The sequence below is a fragment of the Anomaloglossus baeobatrachus genome, chromosome 5, assembly GCF_048569485.1.
Source record: "Anomaloglossus baeobatrachus isolate aAnoBae1 chromosome 5, aAnoBae1.hap1, whole genome shotgun sequence".
Classification (NCBI taxonomy): Eukaryota; Metazoa; Chordata; class Amphibia; order Anura; family Aromobatidae; genus Anomaloglossus; species Anomaloglossus baeobatrachus.
In genome coordinates, this window is record NC_134357.1 from 38,580,360 (window position 1) to 38,602,532 (window position 22,173).

Here is a 22,173-nt window from a genome sequence, read left to right on the forward strand (position 1 = left end):
AGACGCGAGGAAGAGGGAGTTTCGGAAGGGAGGGTGAGTGACCCACGCCCCTGTGCCCCTAGTGGGTCATTCATCGCGGCCGAGGGACCCGGTCCACACCCGCTCACCCAGCTACCTCCCCCGCTACCCGTATTGGCTGCCGTGCCCCCGCCAGTAGGCCCGCTACCACCGCAACCAATAGCGGTACCCCGCACGTCCGCCCAGGCGGATCGGCCTGCAGCCGGAGCCCGCGACCGATCGGAACTGCTTCCATGGAAGGTGCCGAAGCCTGAACCGGAGGCATCTGCGGAGACTTCCCCCGAGCCGGAGCCGACAAGCCGCTCCGTGCAGGAGGCCCGGCGGAAGAGGACCCCTGTGCCCATCCCCCACACCTCGGCTGAGGTTGCACCGGGTTGCCGCTGCAAGGCAGCACCCCAGGCCAAGTCACCGCGGGACCTTCCGCCCAGATCGCCAGTGGTGGGCAGTGTCCAGAAGGTCTCGCGGGGCTCGACCCGTGCGCCGGAGCTCGCAGCAGCCCCGTATTGGGACAGGGAGCCGACACCGCTGGGCCCGGAGATCGCTGAAAGGGAGAGAAAGAAGGCAGAGTTGGTGGCCCGCACGATCCGGGAAAAGGAGAGCCTCCGGCAAGCGACCTTCCGTGTCCGGGGCCCCCTGTATGAAGGGCAGGTGAGGCGGTTTGATGTCCGCCGGGGCTATGGCTTTATTTACGAGCCGGGCCTGGAGGGCGAAGTCTTTATAGCCCGGCGGGATGTCAATGCCCACCTGCCGGAGGAGCACCCAGGCCGCAACCTGATGCCGGGAGACCTGGTGCAGTACACCCGGCACTGCGGGGAGAGGGGGTGGTTTGCGTTGGATGCAAAGCTGAGGGGCAGCCAAGAGGCCCGAGTGTTCACCGCGCCCCCTCCCCCAACCGACGCCAAAGAATCTGAGTGATGGCAGCGGAGCCCCGTTGCAAGTTGTCCCCGTTGGGACCACCAAAGTACCGTTTACAAGTTTTGAAAATGATAAGAAAATAATTACCGAGAAGTTACCTGATTGAAACCTGATTAGAACCGGTCGTTGCCGGCAACTGGTCCCCGTTGGGACCCCTTACAAACCACTGCATAGGAACTACTACGGACAAGCCCGAGAACTGGCAGGGCAACCACGAACTTGTGGTCTGTAAATAAAAATCTTTTTCTTTGGCTTTACCGTTACCGCCTCCGGAGAGGCTGATTTGGAGGATGGGCCTGGAGGAAAGAGATGGCCCAGGCTCGCCACTACCGCAACCGGTGGCGATCCTCCGGGGGTTTCAGGGGTTCCCATGGACGTGGGTACCCTGGAAAAGGACAGAACCCGCTCGGGTAACTTGTGCTGGACTGGGGTCAAGGGGTGCTGCCCATTTGCTTAGGGGCAGCATCAGGGCCAGGTTACTTGGGTGGGAGAGCGCGGAAGCCGTTACCGTTAGCAACGTTTAAGTAAATATGCCTTCCGATGTGGGAAGAAGTTAAAATACTTGTAATCTGTGTTTACCGTTTATCTTTTTCAGTTGTGAAAATAAAACCGGTGATGGACGGGCAGCCCGTGGACGGTCTGCATTTTACTAAGGGGGAATGTGGCGCCCTGGGCAAGCCAGGACGTCACAAGCACTACACCAGCACACCCCACACTCCCGGTCAGGCACACCAAAGTAAGACAAAAACCCTTGTTGCCTCCCTCCAGGGGCTGATGTCCACACCAGGGGGTGGGCCAGGCGGTTGGTCCCGCCCACCGAGGAGTTCACAGTCCTGGAGGCGGGAAAAAGAGAGAGATAGAGTTGGAAAGTGAAAGTGAGAGGAAGGAAAGTGGTAAAGGAGCAGACAGAAAGTGGTCTGGGTGTGTGGCCCGGACGGATCAGCAAGGTTGGCAGACGGTGGTGACCGTCTGCAGGAGTGGCCTATTGGAGCTAGCCGTAAGGACCGTGGACGGGCGGTGGCCCGGTGGTACCGGACCGGTACGCAAAGAGAAGCCAGCACCATCCGGCAGGGGCTTACGGACCCCGGCAAGGCTAGGAGTCGCCGTGAATTTGTCAAATCCGTTAGCGAAGGGAACCTCCTGGGTTTCCCAGCAGCCAAGTCCCGACAGAAGGCAACAGTCCAAGCGAGAGAGGGAAACACAGTCACCGCCAAGGCTAAAGTTCCCAGAGCCAGAGCCTGCGGGCAAAAGGGGCTCCTTCAGCAACCTTCAAGCTGGGGAACGGGTTACCGGTGGGAACCTATTGGAACCGTCTACACTACACAGGTGCAGGGAAAGGCAGTCACCATCAACCTGCCGGGAGGAGAAACACCGCAGCCGTCTGTGGGACCAGTCCATCCAGCCGTTTGTTTTACCGGAGACTCTGTGTACATCATTGGCTGAGTGAGTACCACCGTGCCGTGCGGCACAGCGCTGCCCCCGTGACCCTGCACCTCGCCAGGCCCCGTAACCCGCCTGCAATCCATCCCTACCCCATCACCGGGCCCCGGGACAACCAACCCCCCTACCCACGGAGGGGAGAACTAACATCCAGGCTGCTCCCTGTCATCGCTCTCGGGATCCCCGTCCAGAGCAGCGGTGGTGTCACCAATCTCACCACAACCGTGGGTGGCGTCACGGACAATATCAAATCCCCACAATCAAATCCCCCTTTTCACTCACGGGCGAGGCCCCGGGATCCGGCCTACCGCTCGAGCCACCACCGAGCAGCAGCAGCAGCCGCAGCAGCAGCCGGACCCGAGCAGTGGGAGAGCGCAGCGTCCCCTCCTCCGCCCGCGACACCCGCTCATCACTAGTTACAGGTATTGAGCACCCGAGCATGGTAGTGCCCGCTCATCACTAGTTACAGGTATTGAGCACCCGAGCATGGTAGTGCTCGCTCATCACTAGTTATGAGGATTGAGCAACCAGACAAGCTGATGCTTACACTTTGACACTATGGGGGGAAATTGAATGATGACCTCCAGTGATAAGAGACTTCCTGTTTCTACATATGCTTAGAAGGATTCAGCTAGTCAGTTTTTAATCACATGATATCATACACCGAATGCAAAAGCAAATAATTAATTTAAGGGCAAAATGATCAATTGTAAGCACATAGTGTAATATAATATGATGACTGCAATACAGTATATTAAGAGAATAAACATTTTGATGGGAGTTATCCTTTAAGGCCATATGCATACATTGAGTATTTGGTTATTTTTTTTTTTCCACATTTTTTGTAAGCCAAAACCATTAGTGGGTATAAAATGTGGAAGTGGTGCCCGTGTTTCTATTATACTTTTATTCTGAATATTCAACTCCTGGGTGTGACTTATAAATACTGAGACAAAAAAGACCTCACCAAACACTTAATGTGTACATATGGCCTAAGTGGTCTGAAGAGTTTTTGAGGCATTTTGGAGAAGTTTTTTTTCCTGAAAAGTTTTATGCAGGTTTTTGATTACAGACAACAGGAGAAAAGCAGGTTTAAATACCGCGCCAAACCACAGGAGTCCAGATGAAGTTAGTAAATCTCTTTTCTTTATTTTCACAGGTCTACGTGTTTCAAGGATATATTCGTCCTCTTCCTCAGGACAAAATGCAGAGAATACTATTGCGAAAAGGAGGCTACAGGCTCTCATATATGTATTGGAAAAAAGCCACGTATCCACTGATTGCGTCATCAGCCTCCTCGTGACTCATAGGCACGTGGAGGAGTGAATAAAGTTCAGAGTATTGACAGAGGAAAAAAAAGGGGAGAAAAAAAGGAAAGAAAAAAAAAAAGGGGGAGAAAGAAAAGAGAAAAGAAAAAAGAAAAAAGGAAAGAAAAAAGGAAGAAGGAAAAAAGGAATTTCAATTCTCATTTCAATTTTTTTCACTTCTTTCCTTCTTTCCCCCCCCCCTTTTTCTTCTCTCCTTTATCCCCCTCTCCTCCCACCCCTTTCCTTCTTCTTGTTTCTTCTTTTCCTTTTTTCCTTCTTCCTTTTTTCTTTCCTTTTTTCTTTTCTTTCTCCCCCTTTTTTTTTTTTTTTTTTCTCCCCTTTTTTTTCCTCTGTCAATACTCTGAACTTTATTCACTCCTCCACGTGCCTACGAGTCACGAGGAGGCTGATGACGCAATCAGTGGATACGTGGCTTTTTTCCAATACATATATGAGAGCCTGTAGCCTCCTTTTCGCAATAGTATTCTCTGCATTTTGTCCTGAGGAAGAGGACGGATATGTCCTTGAAACGCGTAGACCTGTGAAAATAAAGAAAAGAGATTTACTAACTTCATCTGGACTCCTGTGGTTTGGCGCGGTATTTAAACCTGCTTTTCTCCTGTTGTCTGAAATCACTCCGTTTTTGCGGGACTGCTCCCTTCCACGTTACTTTCATGCTGTCAAAGGGGTTGTGACTGGCACAACCGCATCAGGTGAGTGTTCCTGTTATACATTCACCTCCCATTGTTATACCGGGTAAGACCCTATTTGCGCCTTTCTTCCCACAGTTTTTCGCTTTCAGGTTTTTGATTAGACAGAGCCATATTAGGAGACAATTTCATCAGGAGTCATTATAAAGAAGTGAGCAAGCTTTTTTTTCAAAACTTAAAGAGTATCTGTTTCATCAAATTCCTAAAAAAAACAACTGGGTGTGCATAAAGCCTAAGGCTGTGTGCGCACGTTGCGTTTTTTCCTGCGTTTCCGCAGCGTTTTGAACAGCAGCGTTTTAATGCAAAAATGCATGCGTTTTGTTTTCCAAGCAAAGTCTATGGGAAATACGTCTTTCTTGTGCGCACTTTGCTGTTAAAAACGCAGCGTTTTAGTTGCTTAAAATTTGACAAAATCTCTGCGTTTGAAGAAGCAACATGTCAATTGCTTTTGCCATTTTGGCTGCGTTTTGCTATCATTGAAGTCAATGAGAATGATCAAAACGCATCCTTAATCAAATTTCTAGCGTTTTACATGCTTTTCTGTTGCAGAATACATCCATTTTTGACAAAACCAAAGCATGCGTTTTTGACATTATAGTGAGGTCTTGACGTCTCCTTTCACACACATATCTAGCCCGACTATAAAAAAATAATCAAACTATAATTTAACGTTATTTTATACATAAATATTAAATCACAATAATATTTTAAATAAAATTAGATATTTTGTGTATGTTTTAAACCATGACATTTTTTTTTCCAATTTTTTTAATGTGTTTGAATGTTTAAACTTTATTTAGTAGTGTATTTATATTGAAAATGTATCTGTCTTTAAGCACAGAAAATGCATGTAAAACGCGATAAAAACGCGGCAAAAACGCAAGAAAACCGGATGCGTATTTCCTGCGTTTTTGTGGTCAAAACCGAATTTGACATTGCCAAATTCTGCCAGAGGATGCATTCATTTCTACAAGGTACTGGACGCAACGTGCGCATATGGCCTTACTGTTGATGGTGAATGTGTAATTGTGCATGTAAAGAGAGAACATGTAAATTGGGGGAAGACCAGACGTAGCATTGGTGAAGCCTTTGCAGCTGCACAGGGGCCCAAGAAGTAAAATGGGCCACTTCTGCCTCCAAAGCAGCTTCTGTCATAGACACATAAGGAATAGATTGTAATGAGCTGGGCGGCATGGTGGCTCAGTGGTTAGCACTGCAGTCTTGTGGTGGCTCAGTGGTTAGCACTGCAGCCTTGCAGCGCTGGGGTCCTGGGTTCAAATCTCACCAGGGACACTATCTGCAAGGAGTGTGTATGTTCTCCCCGTGTTTGCGTGGGTTTCCTCCAGGTTCTCCAGTTTCCTCCCACACTCCAAAGACATACAGATAGGGACTCTAGATTGTGAGCCCCAATGGGGACAGTGTTGCCAATGTATGTAAAGCGCTGTGGAATTAATAGCGCTATATAAATGAATAAAATTATTATTAGCTATTGGATTTCAAAGATCCCATATACTGTTCTTGCAAAGAGGTCTTCTTCGGTCTGGGTTTACACCTGATGTGAATGATTAACAAAGGGGGTCTGGCTCCAAACTGCCTTGCGCTGATGAGGGACGAAAAACTTAAATCAGATGTATGAAAATAGTGATTGTGTTTAGGCTTTATATCCTAATATTGACTTGCAGGATTGTTACTTCCAATAGGTGGCACTAGAGACCCTCTGGCACTATTTGCTGGCATCAAAAGAAACTTTTAGCACATTGGCTTTCCATACAAAACAGAATGCAGCAGGACAATACATTATAACTTCAGGATCATCCAGACTTCTTACCTGTTAGTGTCAGGTTACTATACGTGTTGGAAAATTGCTCTTTCAACAAAACTAGATGCATCTGAGCCGCCTTCTCCCTCTGCAGTTCCAGCATGGTGTCTGGATGCTGAGCTATTTTGCATCCTTTCTGTTTGTCAAGAGATATATCACTGCGAACAATATCTGTAACAAGATAAAATATATCATAAATCATAAAAATACTAATGTATTAAGAAACGAAGAAACTAATACAAAGAAAATATTCATATATCGAATTTCCTAGCCTCGATCTTCTCTGGAATTATACAATGGAATACAGGATAAATGCCGCATATGCAATATTTAAGATACATTTTGTATATTTTGGTCTCTGTAGGAATATTACTAGACCCAGACTCTTGTATTACACCAATATCTATTTTATTTATGCGTCTGTAATCTATGGTCACTGGATGGGAACCGTGAGAACAGTCTCCTACCTACCAGCATCCGTGGTTCTTCTTTTTATTATCTGGTGCAGCAAAACGCTGCAGTCATCACAATGCACCAAGCCGGCTCCTTCCAGGTATGACGAGTCATTCCTGTCACTTGATGTGTCACATGTCACTTGTGTGTTAGAGATGCAGCCCATGCAGTCTAACATCTATAGAGGCCAGGCAGCAGACAGGTGTGGGAATAGATAGCAAACCCCACCCACCTATTAGCTATCAGCAGCTGCTGTCAATCAAAAAGCTGTACATTTCTGTAACTTTAATTGCCCGTATTTCAAAAACTATAAATCCGATCTGACAGCTAAAGGTATGTATAGAATCAGCATGATAGCGCCAGTATAGCACTGGCTTTAGTTTATAAAGTAAAATCCTGGTGACTGGTGCGCTTTAAGGATCTTTCATAAATGTGCAGTCATGTGACCTAATTGTAGGAATCTAAAAAAAACTGAACAGGAGATAGTCTAGTATGCAGGACTGTCATTAGGGGAAGAGAGGGGAAACTGGGAAATTTCACAGGGCCCCCATTATCCTAGGGGCCTCAGGATTAATATAATGATGATGATGATGATGATGATGAGAACACTGCAAGAGGACCTGTGTGACATCATGTCATGTGACCAAATGGTCATTGCAGGAATCTAAAGCTGAGGAGGAGACAGGCTGGTGTGTGTGTGTGTGTGTGTGTGTGTGCGCGCGCGTGCGTGCGTGCGTGCGTGCGTGTGTGTGTGTGTGTGTGTGTGTGTGTGTGTGCGGGCGCGTGCGCAGTGTGTGTGTGGATGGTAGATGCTAGAATGTGCGGGCTTTCTCCAGGTATGACGTACTATAATTTGTCACATTATAGGTGGAGTATGTTCAAAATGCAGCCCGATGTTTTCCAGATGGAATATACATTCTATTTTTAAGTCCACGTGTGCATGGAGTTGTTTATAATAGAAGTGGGGTTCTGGGAGTTAAGGTGGTATCACACACAGCGATGGCGACAACGACGTCGCTGTTAAGTCACCATTTTCTGTGACGTAGCAGCGACATCTCGTCGCTGTGTGTGACATTCAGCAACGAGCTGGCCCCTGCTGTGAGGTCGCCGCTCGTTGCTGAATGTCCTGCTTCATTTTTTGCTCGTCGCTCTCCCGCTGTGACACACACATCGCTGAGTGTGACAGCGAGAGAGCGACGAACTGAAGCGAGCAGGGAGCAGGAGCCGGCTTCTGGCACCCTGCGGTAAGCTGTAACCAAGGTAAACATCGGGTAACCAAGGGAAGCCCTTTCCTTGGTTACCCGATATTTACCTTAGTTACTAGCACCGCCGCTCTCAGGCTGCCAGTGCCGGCTCCCTGCTCCCTGCACACGTAGCCGGACTACACATCGGGTAAAAAAGCAGAGGTTTGCTTATTAACCCGATGTGTACTCTGGCTACGAGTGCAGGGAGCCAGCGCTAAGCGGTGTGCGCTGGTAACCAAGGTAAATATCGGGTAATGGTTACCCAATATTTACCTTAGTTACCAAGCACAGCACCGCTTCCACGCGTCGCTGCTGGCTGGGGGCTGGTCACTGGTCTCTGGTGAGATCTGCCTGTTTGACAGCTCACCAACGACCATGTAACGACGCAGCAGCGATCCTGATAAGGTCAGGTCACCCGTCGTGATCGCTGCTGCGTCGCTATGTGTGAAAGGGGCTTAAGACCCCTAGATGGGAAGTGCAGGAGGGGGCAAATCCCTCCTTGCATGATTATAGTGGACAGGAGGCAACACATCCACATCAACACATCCACCAACCCAAACGGTCACAATCACTAACCTGGAAGGAGCATGTACATTCTAAACTCAACCGTCTGTGGATGGATGGATAGATAGATAAGAGAAAGACAGAAAGATAAAAGATAGATGATACGTTTTATTAATTCTATTGTTTTCATCTATCTTAACCCTTAATTAAACTAATTCCAATGTAAATTGTGAATATGAACAATTGGTCTGTGTCATTTGTTAAAAAAAAAAAAGCGTATGACATCACGATATTAGGGTGTGTAATTATTGGTGGCCACATTATGAAAAATAGGATTTGTTAAAGTAGAAAAACATTTTTTCTTGGGAAACAGTCTCAAAATTTTCCTGTGATTACATGCACAGCTTAGAACGACTGATCAGCTGTTAATATAAGATATACTTGGTTTAAATAACAATTTTAATCTCATATAAGCAGGTATTTAGATTTTTGTAAATTAGGATATAGGGTGTCTAAAAAGATACAAAACAAATATGTTAACCCCTTCCTGCATTGTGGTGTGGGGATTGCGGAACGTCACCAGCGTTTGTCAGCTCTAACATACAGTTGAGATCCAGCTGCCACGGCAAAAATTACCGCTGATTAACCTCTTAAATGCCACTGTCATTAGGTCATCAGTTACTGCGGCACCTAAGCAGTTTATAAAATGAAGGGAGTTCCACTGATGATGTGATTGTGGGGCGCTAATGTGTTATCAGGAATACAGCAGTGTATTTATCTGAGTGATCAAAGATAAATGGACTTAAAATGGAAAAGAAAAAATAACAGAATTTATTGAAAAAAAAAATCCAAGGTAATAAAAGAAATACAGAAAACACATAGGAAGATTTGAAAACAGTTTTATTCTGCAAAATTAATCAAGAAAATTAAAAAACAAACACTCTATAAAGGGTCATCAACCACATACATGAAGATCCATAGTCTAACAGAAACACGTTCTTTCTCCAAAAAACAGTAAATGCCATTAAGAATAGACTTTAAGAAAGACGCAAATTAAAAAAGTATTTAAAACGTGCAAAAAACAAAATGAACTAGGTAAAAAAGGTGCATATGCAATAATGAATCCAGCTCTTAAAAGGGAACCTGTCACCAGAAATTTCGCTATTAAACTAAAAGAATCCCCTTCTGCAGTTCCTGGGCTGCATTCTAGAAAGGTTCCTCTTGCTACTGGCCCCCCTTTCACACCTAAATAACAACTTTATAAAATATTACCTTTTGCTATGGTAATGAGGTTTGCTGGCCCGGTGGGCGGGCTGTATTTCCTCTGTTATCCCCCCTCCTGCCGCTGTTCGCCGTCCCCCAGTGTTCATTTACATAAATGAGACTGCTGCCGTCATGTTCCACAGTACTCCTGAAGTCTCGCGCATGCGCAGTGGCACTATCGCGGGACTGAGCGCTGTTTTCAAATCGCGATGATGTTATTGCGCAGGCGCAAGATTATGGGCGGGTACTTGGATGACGCTGGTGATGACATTCACAGCGCCGCCTATAATCTCGCGCCTGCGCAATAAAATCACCGGCGCTCGTGATTTGAAAACTGCTCAGTCCTATGATAGTGCCACTGCGCATGCGCGAGACTTCAGGAGCACCTAGGAACATGAGGGCGGCGGCCTCATCTATGTAAATGAACACTGGGGGACGGTGAACAGCATCAGGAGGGGGGGATAACAGACAATATACAGACCACCCACCGGGTCAGCAAACCTCATTACCATAGCAAAAGGTAATATTTTATAAAGTTGTTATTTAGGTCTGAAAGGGGGGCCAGTAGCAAGATGAACCTTTATAGAATGCAGCCCAAGAGCTGCAGAAGGGGATTCTTTTAGTTTAATAGCAACATTTCTGGTGACAGGTTCCCTTTAACGTAAAGGAGGCACAGCGGAGGTCTGATGTGAGGTCAAGCTATTAGGCAGGCAATGCTCACTGGGATAAAGATATGCAAATTAGCTTTCCTCCATATGGAAGTAAGTTGGCTTTGCAGTGCCACCTATTGGAAGTAACAAGGTCATGGAGGTGAGAAGGGATCAGCTCACTGTTATACTCTGCGGATCCTCAGGTGCACAGGAGTGGCTGGTGTCAACTTAACAGAGAAGGTAATCAAAGGATTATCCAGCACCTTTTCTTCCATAAAACGTATCTTTTTTGGAATTCACAAAAAACTTGATGTTAAAAATACAGTATATGGGTTCCTATGTCTCAGGACACCATGGCTCCGCCTTACATGTTTCAGAAAAGATCCTTACTCAAATGGATAATGATTCTAAACACAAGTCAAAATCCACAATGGACGACTTCAAAAGGCGCAAACTGAAGGTTTTACAATGGCCTCACAGTCCCCTGATCTGAACCTCATTGAAAATCTGTGGCTAGAGCAGTGCATGCAAGACGAAACAGGAATCTCACAGAGCTGGAAGATGTCTCCATGGAAGAACAGTGCATGCAAGACGAGCCGAGAATCTCACAGAACTTGAAGATGTTTCCAAGGAATCCCAGTACATGCAAGACGAGCCTGGAATCTCACAGAATTGGAAGACATCTCCAAGGAAGAACAGTCCATGCAAGATGAGCCAGGAATCTCATAGAGCTGGAATACATCTCCAAGGAAGAGCAGTGCATACAAGACGATCCAGGAATCTCACAAAACTGGAAGATGTCTCCAAGGAAAAATGGATGAAAATACCTCAAACAAAAATTGAAAGTAAATATGAAAATAAATATATAGGGGTTTTTGCCTAAAATACAAATGAAATTTGTCATCTTTACTTTATACCTTTTAGAGATCCTTTCAGCTTCAACTTGATTAACTATTCACAAAAGTAATTTTGACCAGGGGCGCCCAAACATTTGCATGCTACTGTACATGAGAAAAATTAGCCAAACCAGAGATTCTTTTAAGAAAGAGGGCCCATCCATAGACAGATGTTTTGTAGTTCTTGCCCCTCATCAGTGCAGAGCAACAGAACAGACTACTGCTAAGTATGACATTAGTGATATATACTGTACCACTGCCATTATGATAACATGGGCGGCACGGTGGCTCAGTGGTTAGCACTGCAGTCTTGCAGCGCTGGGGTTCTGGGTACAAATCCAACCATGGATGACATCTGCAAGGATCTTGTATGTTCTCCCCATGTTTGGGTGGGTTTCCTCCAGGATTTGTGGTTTCCTCCCACACATCAAAGACATCCTGAGAGGGAATATAGATTGTGAGCCCCAATGGGGACAGTGATGATGATGTATGTAAAGCGCTGCGGAAATAATAGCGTTCTATAAGTGAATAAAATAAATAAGAGATTATGGCCTTGGAGTAACCGCGGTATAAATGCTGTATCAGAATGCCCAATATCACTTACTGGGCCTCCTTGGTTATTTGAGTTTCCACAATTTCCAGACCAGTACAGTTTACATCTTTGGGCTGGTGGTATTTCTAGTAATCTATTGCAGATTTCACAAACACTAATTTTGTTCACTGCAAGTGGTATCCCTGACAAGACATGTAAGGAGCAAGACATCAAAGAAGAAGCAAGTCCACCTCTACACGAAACAAAAAAGCCCAGAGATGCAAAACTAATGCAAAGAATGTGCACAAATGTAATGTGGTGACTTTAATTAACCCCGTCTTTGCTGGGGGTCTGCAGTGACTGACTGATGTGAGGAGTTGATAGCTAAGGCTAGGTTCGCACACTGCGTCTTTTTGACGCTGCGTTTTTGTGCGTTTTTGGCCGCTAAAAACGCACAAAAACGCACCTGCGTCGAAAAAAACGCAGCAAAAAACGCACGCATTTTTACCGCGATTTGGTGCGTTTTTGGCTGCGTTTTGCTGCGTTTTTGATCTTTGCGTTTTGCTGCGTTTTTCCAATGCATTGCATGGGGGGGAAACGCAGAAAAACGCAGGAAAGAACTGACCTGTCCATTTTTTTTTTTTAACTCAAAAACGCAGGTAAAAAAAACAGATGTGTGCGGACAGCAAAAATGAAAACTCATAGACTTTGCTGGGGAAGCAAAGTCCTGCAGTTTTGAGGCCAAAAACGCACCCGAAAAACGCGCAAAAACGCCGCTAAAAACGCACTGTGCGCACATAGCCTAAGTGTCCAATGTTATGTTGAGAGTGTCAGATGCAGCAGGCTGCTAAGTTAAAGGAATCGGTCATCAAAAAGTGACTTTTTTTTTTACAGTAGGCAGGATTTCTTACAATTTTGTAATTGTATATCAAATAAAAATCCTGAAATCTTGATGTTTTCCCACTGAGCACCACATTATATTGATACGTCTTGTGTTGTAGATATCACTCCTTTCAAAACGGGCGCGCCTCAACTCCTGATCGCTGTGGGTCTCACACCTCATAAAAATAGCTATTTATGCCGGAGTAGGGACTCTCGTCAATGAATAGTTGTCCATGTTAGGCCTGCAACACACATCCGTGCCGCCGGTACGTGTTTGGGACTGTTTGACACGTACCGGCGGCACGAACACACGTGCACCAATGTTACCCTATGGTAACAGGCACACACATGTAAAGCCACACAGAAAGTGTCCGTGGGGTTTGTACGTGTGTGCGTTTTTAAACATGGATGACATGTCCACGTTTCTCCGGCATCACGCAGACACGGACCCACTAAAGTGAATGGGTCCGTATCTGCACGTACGTGACACGTGGCATGTACGTGTGCTTTCCGTACAGTCCGTGTGCGTTTTTTGTTTTTTTAATGGTGAAACGGCTCAAGCCACATGGACTGCACACGGACTGCACACGTACGTATCTCACGCATACATGGACATTCAACACGCACGCACGGCAAGCATACGCCATCACACGGTTGTCACTCGTACCGGCGAAACGGACATCAAAAACGGAACACAGACCCGAAAAATGGAACACGAGACACGCACGTGTTTTTTGCGGACGTGTGTTTCCGGCCTAATGCAGAGTGGGAGCTGCTCTTCCTTCTGGTACTTAGTGTGAGGTCACAAGTAGGGATAAGAAAACCCGACCAGTACAATTAGGGGATCGTACCAGACACCAGGTGTTTAGGGCTCAGACTCGAAGACAGACTTTAAAAAAAAAAGTCTATGTCCGAGTTAGGAATTCGGATACTGTTCATATGTTACTAAAAGTTGTTAAAAGGCTGCAGTGCAACCAATCAACAAGCTTAATTACATGAGGAAGATGCCTGTACGCTGCTGTGAACATAAATAATGACCCCCATTTTTGATAACCAGAGCAGGTAAAGCAAACAGCTGCGGGCTGCAACATTCATGAGACATTCCAGGCTGCTGTTGACTAACAGTGACTTCTGGAGCCTCGTTCTGAGAACCTCCTCAGAACTAGGCTCCTTAAGGCTATGTGTCCACGGGAGAATGTAGCTGCGGATTTTTCTGCATCAAAATCCGCGGCTTTCCCGCAAAATCCGCACCTTTTCAAAGGTGCGGATTTACCGCGGAATTGCCGCGGATTTGATGCGGATTTTGGTGCGGATTTTTTTTTCCCCCAATTTTAAAGCCAAAATCCGGATGAAAATCCGCAACAATAATTGACATGTTGCAGATTTTTCCAGATCGAAATCCGCACGAAATCCGCTGCGGAAAAATCCGCAGCATGGGCACAGCATTTCCAAAATGCCATAGAAATGGCTGGGAAGTGCCTGAGCTGCAGATTTTCGGGAAATCCGCGGCTTTTCCACGAGAAATCCGCGGCAAAATCCGCGCATTTTCCGCAGCGTGGACACATAGCCTTAGAATCGATAGACATTACTCTTTGAATTACTCTGGAAATTCAAGGAATTATTTTGAAGTAATACATTGGTGAATGAGGGAGAGTCATTATTCAAATAAACTTTTTTTTCACTGTGACTGTGTCTTTTTTAACTCTATAGACACCTCTTCATTACTAACCCCTGGGCTTGATGTCAGCTGTCAATTTACAGCAGACATCATTCCCAAAAGTATAACTCTGCTTGCCACCGCATCAGATCAATCGGGAAAAGCCAGGCTTATCTAATGGATGCGCTGTGGGCTGTTATTTTTGGGGCTGGGAAGGGCCAACTAATCATTGGCCTTCCTAGTCTGATGATACCAGCCCCCAGCTGCCTGCTTTACCTTGGCTGGTTATCAAAAACAGAGGGCAGCCCATACCATTTTTGTTAATTATTTATTAAAATTATTTTAAGAAAATGGTGTGGGATCCATTTATTTTTGATAGCCAGCCAAGGTAAAGCAGACAGCTGAGGGTAGCAGCCTGCAGTTGTCTGCTTTACCTGCGCTGATTATCATTTAATTTTTTTATTTATTTATTCCACATCTACATGTCTGCAGGGCAATTACCCCCATTTTTCTTCCTTTTTCATCCACCTAGCTCTTAGTATGACCATTTTACAGCCATTTTACAGCACAGACATATGGGTCCCCATTGACTTATATGGGGTTTGGGATCTGGGGGCAAGATTAGGTGAAGTCTTGGTCCCAAACAAAAACTTTTAACTAAAGTCCTGCCAAACCCAGAGAACCCGAACTTCAAATGGTACTCTCATCACTAGTCTCTAGAGAAGGACCACCGTTATTTTATATTCTATTAGGGCCAATAGACAGGGATGCCTTACAGGAGACCTGTCAGCACAAAATTGCAATCTAAAGTAAAGATATGGCTGCAATGGCATTGTAATAGTCATTAAATTGATTCCTTTGGTGAAGAAATCCGTCTCGTCTTCCTTTGGTAATCACCATCTTAAGTTTTCAAGAATTAGGTTTGAGGGCATCAGGGCTGGACTTTGCATTGGGTCTTCTACTTGATTGTCTGTGTATTAAGGATAAGGTCCTGCTCCATGGATTAAAAAGTTAAATCTTTTATTTGTATGTTTAAAATTCATAGTGAAAGTTAAAACAAGGGCAATATCAAAACTCCATGAGAGATGTAGCCATTAATGGCAATCATAGAGTTTCTGATGATATACACCAGTAGTCATGATCATGACTAAGGAGGTATATCACCAAAAACACATTGATTGCCGTTAATGACTACATTTATCATGGAGTTTTGATATTGCCCTTGTTTTAACTTTCACATACAAATTCAACTTTTAATCCGAGGAGCTGGACTTTACCCGTAATACATTTTATGGCTCAGCAAAAGCATCTGTCCATGCTGCGGATATCATTTGAACATCTTACTATAGTGAGCTGTTTTTTTAAAAAAATTTTTTACCTCTCTGGGTATTCCCCATCCCCCATCGGTCTCCAGTGTTTTAATGACAGGTTGTTTCTTTTTCAGTGACCTGCTACCTCTGTCTGTTGAACCTGCTGTTAGTGCGAACCTGTCACCCGATACTGCATATATTATTAAATTTGTGTACTTACTACTATGTTGCTGGTGTACTTACTATTGTGAACATGTGTGGCAGAATAGCTGTATAATCCTGATATGAGACTGAGCATTTTATGAATCCAGCTAAAAAGTAAGAGTGAGTAAGAAAACCTATTCAGTCTCCCACTACCTAGTCTGACTGATAGCTGCAGCTTGTACTGAGCAGTGTGAGATCTCACTAGCAGCAGGGAGGAGGGGCGCTGAGGAGCTTTCAATCAGGCTAAGTGGACAAAAACTAAATTTAAACTTTTAAAAAGGATTATACAACCATTCTAACATGGATTCTCAGAGTAAGTACATCAGTCTCATCAAGTCTAATAATGTATGTAATTTGCATTGGGAAATCTGGTAGCAGATACACTACTAGATTATCTGAACTCATAGAGCTACTATGGCAAGAAGAGAAAAAAATAATGCAATGATTTGACCTTGTCATAGTGTATATGGAAAATGATAATGCTTAATTATCCATTTATTCAGACATTTCAGGGAAAAATAGCAGAGGATAAACACAATGGAGATTTTTAATTGACTGCTCAATGTATTTCTAGAGATATAGAACTAATTTACTATCTGTCCTCGTTAGTCTTTCCTACCCAGAAATAGTTTAAAAATAGCAAAAAGACAATTCTTAGTTTGCAAGTGTGCATAACTGTGGGGCTTCTGGGAGGCATCTGCAACAAAATATCTAAGTATCTAAAAGATTCCATATAATATGGACTATCTGCACTCTATATATATGTGTGTGTGTGTGTGTGTGTGTGTGTGTGTGTGTGTGTGTGTGTGTGTGTGTGTGTGTGTGTGTGTGTGTGTGTAAAGCTGAGTGTATGTATGTGTGGGAGTGTATGTATGTACAGTGCTGGCCAAAAGTATTGGCACCCCTGCAATTCTGTCAGATAATACTCAGTTTCTTCTTGAAAATGTTTGCAATCACACATTCTTTGGTATTATTATCTTCATTTATTTTGCTTGCAATGAAAAAACACAAAAGAGAATGAAACAAAAATCAAATCATTGATCATTTCACACAAAACTCCAAAAATGGGCCAGACAAAAGTATTGGCACCCTTAGCCTAATACTTGGTTGCACAACCTTTAGCCAAAATAACTGCGCACAACCGCTTCCGGTCCCCATCAATGAGTTTCTTACAATGCACTGCTGGAATTTTAGACCATTCTTCTTTGGCAAACTGCTCCAGGTCCCTGAGATGTGAAGGGGGCCTTCTCCAAACTGCCATTGTGAGATCTCTCCACAGGTGTTCTATGGGATTCAGGTCTGGACTCATTGCTGGCCACTTTAGTAGTCTCCAGTGTTTTCTCTCAAACCATTTTCTAGTGCTTTTTGAAGTGTGTTTTGGGTCATTGTCCTGCTGGAAGACCCATGACCTCTGAGGGAGACCCAGCTTTCTCACACTGGGCCCTACATTATGATGCAAAATTTGTTGGTAGTCTTCAGACTTCATAATGCCATGCACACGGTCAAGCAGTCCAGTGCCAGAGGCAGCAAAGCAACCCCAAAACATCAAGGAACCTCCGCCATATTTGACTGTAGGGACCGTGTTCTTTTCTTTGAATGCCTCTTTTTTTTTTTCCTGTAAACTCTATGTTGATGGCTTTTCCCAAAAAGCTCTAGTTTTGTCTCATCTGACCAGAGAACATTCTTCCAAAACGTTTTAGGCTTTCTCAGGTAAGTTTTGGCAAACTCCAGCCTGGCTTTTTTATGTCTCGGGGTAAGAAGTGGGGTCTTCCTGGGTATCCTACCATACAGTCCCTTTTCATTCAGACGCCGACGGATAGTACGGGTTGACACTGTTGTACCCTCGGACTGCAGGGCAGCTTGAACTTGTTTGGATGTTAGTCGAGGTTCTTTATCCACCATCCGCACAATCTTGCGTTGAAATCTCTCATCAATTTTTCTTTTCCTTCCACATCTAGGGAGGTTAGCCACAGAGCCATGGGCTTTAAACATCTTGATGACACTGCGCACCGTAGACACAGGAACTTTCAGGTCTTTGGAGACGGACTTGTAGCCTTGAGATTGCTCATGCTTCCTCACAATTTGGATTCTCAAGTCCTCAGACAGGTCTTTGGTCTTCTTTCTTTTCTCCATGCTCAATGTGGTGCACACAAGGACACAGGACAGAGGTTGAGTCAACTTTAATCCATGTCAACCGGCTGCAAGTGTGATTTAGTGATTGCCAACACCTGTTAGGTGCCACAGGTAAGTTACAGGTGCTGTTAATTACACAAATTAGAGAAGCATCACATGATTTTTCAAACAGTGCCAATACTTTTGTCCACTCCTTTTTATGTTTGGTGTGGAATTATATCCAATTTGGCTTTATGACAATTTTTTTTCATTGAAGACAACTTACATGAAGATAATAATACCAAAGAATTTGTGATTGCAATCATTTTCAAGAAGAAACTGAGTACTCTCTGACAGAATTTCAGGGGCGCCAATACTTTTGGCCAGCACTGTATGTGTCCACTAAAGGAATCTGCATCGTCGCATTTACAATCACAAAATTTTGCACAACCGCCTCATTTGACTTAGGGAACGTGATGGACTATGTTGTGAGGGGAAAATGTAACCCTGCACGTTACAGTTATTCGCAAAAAACCTGCTTACATTGAAGTCAATGGAGCTGGGAGCTACAGGTCATTAATAGGAGCTGTGATTGGTTGCTATAGACAACGAAGGACATTCTTAGTATAAGAAGCTTATGTGTGAAGTAATATGATATTGGTGTGGACAGATAGAGAAACAGACAGAGAGAGGCAGACAGAGACAGACAGAGAGAGGAGAGACAGACAGAGACAGAAACAGAGAGACAGACAGCGAGAGACAGAGACACAGACAGACAGACAGAGACATAGAGAGACAGACAGAGACAGAGAGAGAGAGACAGACAGCGAGAAACAGAGACAGACAGAGACAGACACACAGAGACAGACAGACACAGACAGAGACAGAGAGACAGAGACAGACAGAGACAGAAACAGATAGAGAGACAGACAGCGAGAGACAGAGACAGACAGACACAGACAGACAGACAGAGACATAGAGAGACAGAGAGATAGATAAAGACAGACAGAGAAAGATACAGAGACAGACAGAGAGAGAGAGACAGGGAGAGCGACGGATGGGGATAGAGAGAGAGATGGAGAGACACTTAGTTACTATCCTGGGCAACATTGGGTACTACAGCTAATAAATATATATATATATATATATATATATATATATATATATATATATATATATATATATATTTATATATACACACATATAAACAAGTAGTACAAGAGCAAGTTCATACAGTGTTACAAAACTCTATTCGTCCACAGTAAACAAAGTTATGACCAGTAGAAGCAGATCTGTTGTAGATTTTGCCATGGATTATTTTTGCCTATACCTATCCAATCCTCAGCAAAATATATGGCGACTAATCCAGGGCAGATATTTTCTGCCACGTCTGTACATGACTTTTTAGTTACATATTTATTTGTACACAGGTTCAAGGCCTCTATAATTATATTAAGAGTTTACTGATGAGCAAAAAAGAAAAACATGAAGCAGTCATAGTCCTTACTCCCGAGCTGTAAACTAGAATATTGAGAAAATCTGTGCGGGAGGATTTTCCACTTTCCTATTTACTATATAAGCGCACATGTTGTAAACAAGGCAGCAATAAACAAAGAGGAGCGGGGTTAAGTATGAGGAGCTCACTGCAATGTGCGGGGAAATTTGGGAAACGGTTCAGTTATAGCAGTTACCAAATACAGAGAAAATGCTACTAAAACATTAACAAACATTTCTCAGTGTCCTCATTCCATCTGTCCGCACTAGAAAATGACCCGTAATTGTGACAGAGGAATAAACAAAGTCTATGTTGTACATCAGTGAACAGAATTAACCTTTTACAGCCTATTTTCTGCCTTAAAGGACAATGTCATCAAACCTATTGTTTAAAACAGGCTTTACTGTTAAATGGCTTTTTTAAAAAAAACTTAGAGTTCACTATTAATGACTTTTCAGCAGTTTCATTATCATCACAGTCAGGATTACAATAATCATTAACACGTCTATATTCAGTAGATTCACCATTCACAATATAGTCAAAGCTCATCTCCTCCTCCTCTTGTATGACTGATATTACCTCTATATACAGATAACAGAATCCACCTTTCACAATAAATGGTGTCACAGCTCACCTCCTTCTCCTGTACAATGTCTGATAGCTCACTGTCTCTGTGATGTCTATGTTGCGCCCCTGAGGCTTCAGTCGTCACAGGATACTGCATCTCACTTAAGGTGCAGTACTTATCCTGGGTAATGAAGAGGTTAATTGCTTGTGTTTAGCACTTATACAATGACCGGCCTGACTGGAAAAGGCAGGAGACGATCGTGTGAGCTGAAGAGACAGAGGAGAAACACGGTTGCTGAGGAGAGAGCTTCATTGCTGCCTCGGAACTGGCGCAGGGCAGGGTGCAGAGCCCTAGGGTGGAACATACTCCATGTTGGACTACCAGAATCTGCAGGACAGGGGGAATTTACGTTCCTCTGGCCACCACCATTTTCCAGAGCACAGGCACATAGGGCCTGGGGTCAGGATTACGGTCAGGCCCCACAGCGGACCCGCGTCACCTGCATACGGGACGGTAGCTGAGTTACAAGAACCGGGGTCCCCAAATAGCTTCAGGCCACGGGGATCCAACACCAAGTGCAAGGAGAAAGATCTCTCAGTTCACAGCACCGGTGGTTACCTTGAACTTACCCGGGATTGGGTAATGGTGGGGCCCATCACGGTGGAGACCGGTACCCTGGGTGCAGCACCAGAACTGTGAGTAAATAGATCTTGACCCGCACCTGCTGCCTCAGTCTCAGTCTATCATTTCCGGCGCCGGGGCCCCGCAGTCCGGTGCCAGCGGCCGACTATCATCCCTATTATCCTCACCGGGGCCCGCTCCACCTGTTGGGAGCAGAACCATCCTTGCTGCGACACCATTAGCCCCAGAGGACATCACCGCAGCGGCGGCTAATCCCTGGACACGTACCACAGGTGGCGTCACGAGACAAACTTCCATTCCATCCCCTCCCCCTTTATTGTACACCTCGGGCAACAAAGCTGGGTAGGGCCATCCTTGACATCCCCAGACCCGACATCCCCAGGCCCGGTGACGAGTAACAAGTTTAACCCCTTGCCCTTGGGTGCTGCATCTGTGTGATGTCAAACACCAGGCAAGAAAATCAGACAGTGAGTGTCACACTTGGACTGACTAGTGTCTGACACACTGCGTGACAGATGTGCAAGGACCAACGACTTTCCGGTCCACAATGAAATACATGGGTATCAACGGGGATGTTAAAGGAGAGGAGGATTCTGATGATAGGGAGTGGGGGATGGGCTACTTCCTGAAACTAACCTGTGTCTGGCCCCTCAGTAACCCTAATGTACCTATACGGATGGAGTCCTTCCCCTTGTCGCCATCAAGTGACTAGTCCCTTATTATTCCTCCACTCACACTGGATAGTGACAAGACCGGTGAGTACGCTAGACATCACAATTATGTTAACAACACACAAGGGAAGGAGGACAAGCGGGAACATAGACAAAAGGATATACAAACTAACTTCACTGCTGCAGCCAGACACCAAGGCTGCAGCTGACTAGACTCCAAAACATTGCAACAGCTAAGCTACATCAGCATAACACCAGCAGCTCCAACGAGTACCAAGTATAATGGAAGTTAATGGGAAACGCAAATATTTTGCCAGAAGACCCTAACAGGAGGACTGGGGGGCATGAAAATCACTGAAATTGATGGAAACAGTGCATAGAATGGGATTAGCATGGGGAAGATGCCTAGTTGCATCTCTGACTCCCAGGTCACTGCAGGTAATTAAATAACTAAAAAAAAAATGACGTGTGGTCCCCCCTATTTTTAATAAACAGCCACAATAAAACAGACAGCTGGGAGCTGATATTATCAGGCTGGGAAGGTATCCATGGATATTGGCTCCTTCCCAGCCTAAAACAACAGTCCGCAGGTGCCCCAGAATTGGTGCATCCATTAGATGCGTCCAGCAAGACCCAGTGACGCTACTGAGTGTTGTAGTCACTACCCAGAGCCTGTGAATAGCTGCACTTTACTAGTTTTTTTATATTAAATTGGTAAATAAGAGATAGTATGGGGGAGTCTTTATTCGAATAAACTATTTTTGCTATGTGAACTTCTTTTGGGATTACTGGGTTAGTAATTACCAACCTCTGGGCTTGATGTCAGCTGACAGTACACATCTGACATCAACCGCCCAAAATATTACTCCGATTGCCACCAC

General features: G+C 44.8%; 1 protein-coding gene across 1 annotated transcript in view; it reads right to left on the bottom strand.

The window, feature by feature from the left end:
* The window catches only part of HPSE2 (heparanase 2 (inactive)), a 479,085-nt gene that overhangs the window by 425,649 nt on the left and 31,263 nt on the right, over positions 1–22,173 (bottom strand). The window contains exon 3 of the mRNA XM_075351599.1: positions 6,219–6,380. Within this exon, the coding sequence (XP_075207714.1) occupies positions 6,219–6,380 (162 nt within the window). The remainder of the gene's footprint in view (positions 1–6,218; positions 6,381–22,173) is intronic.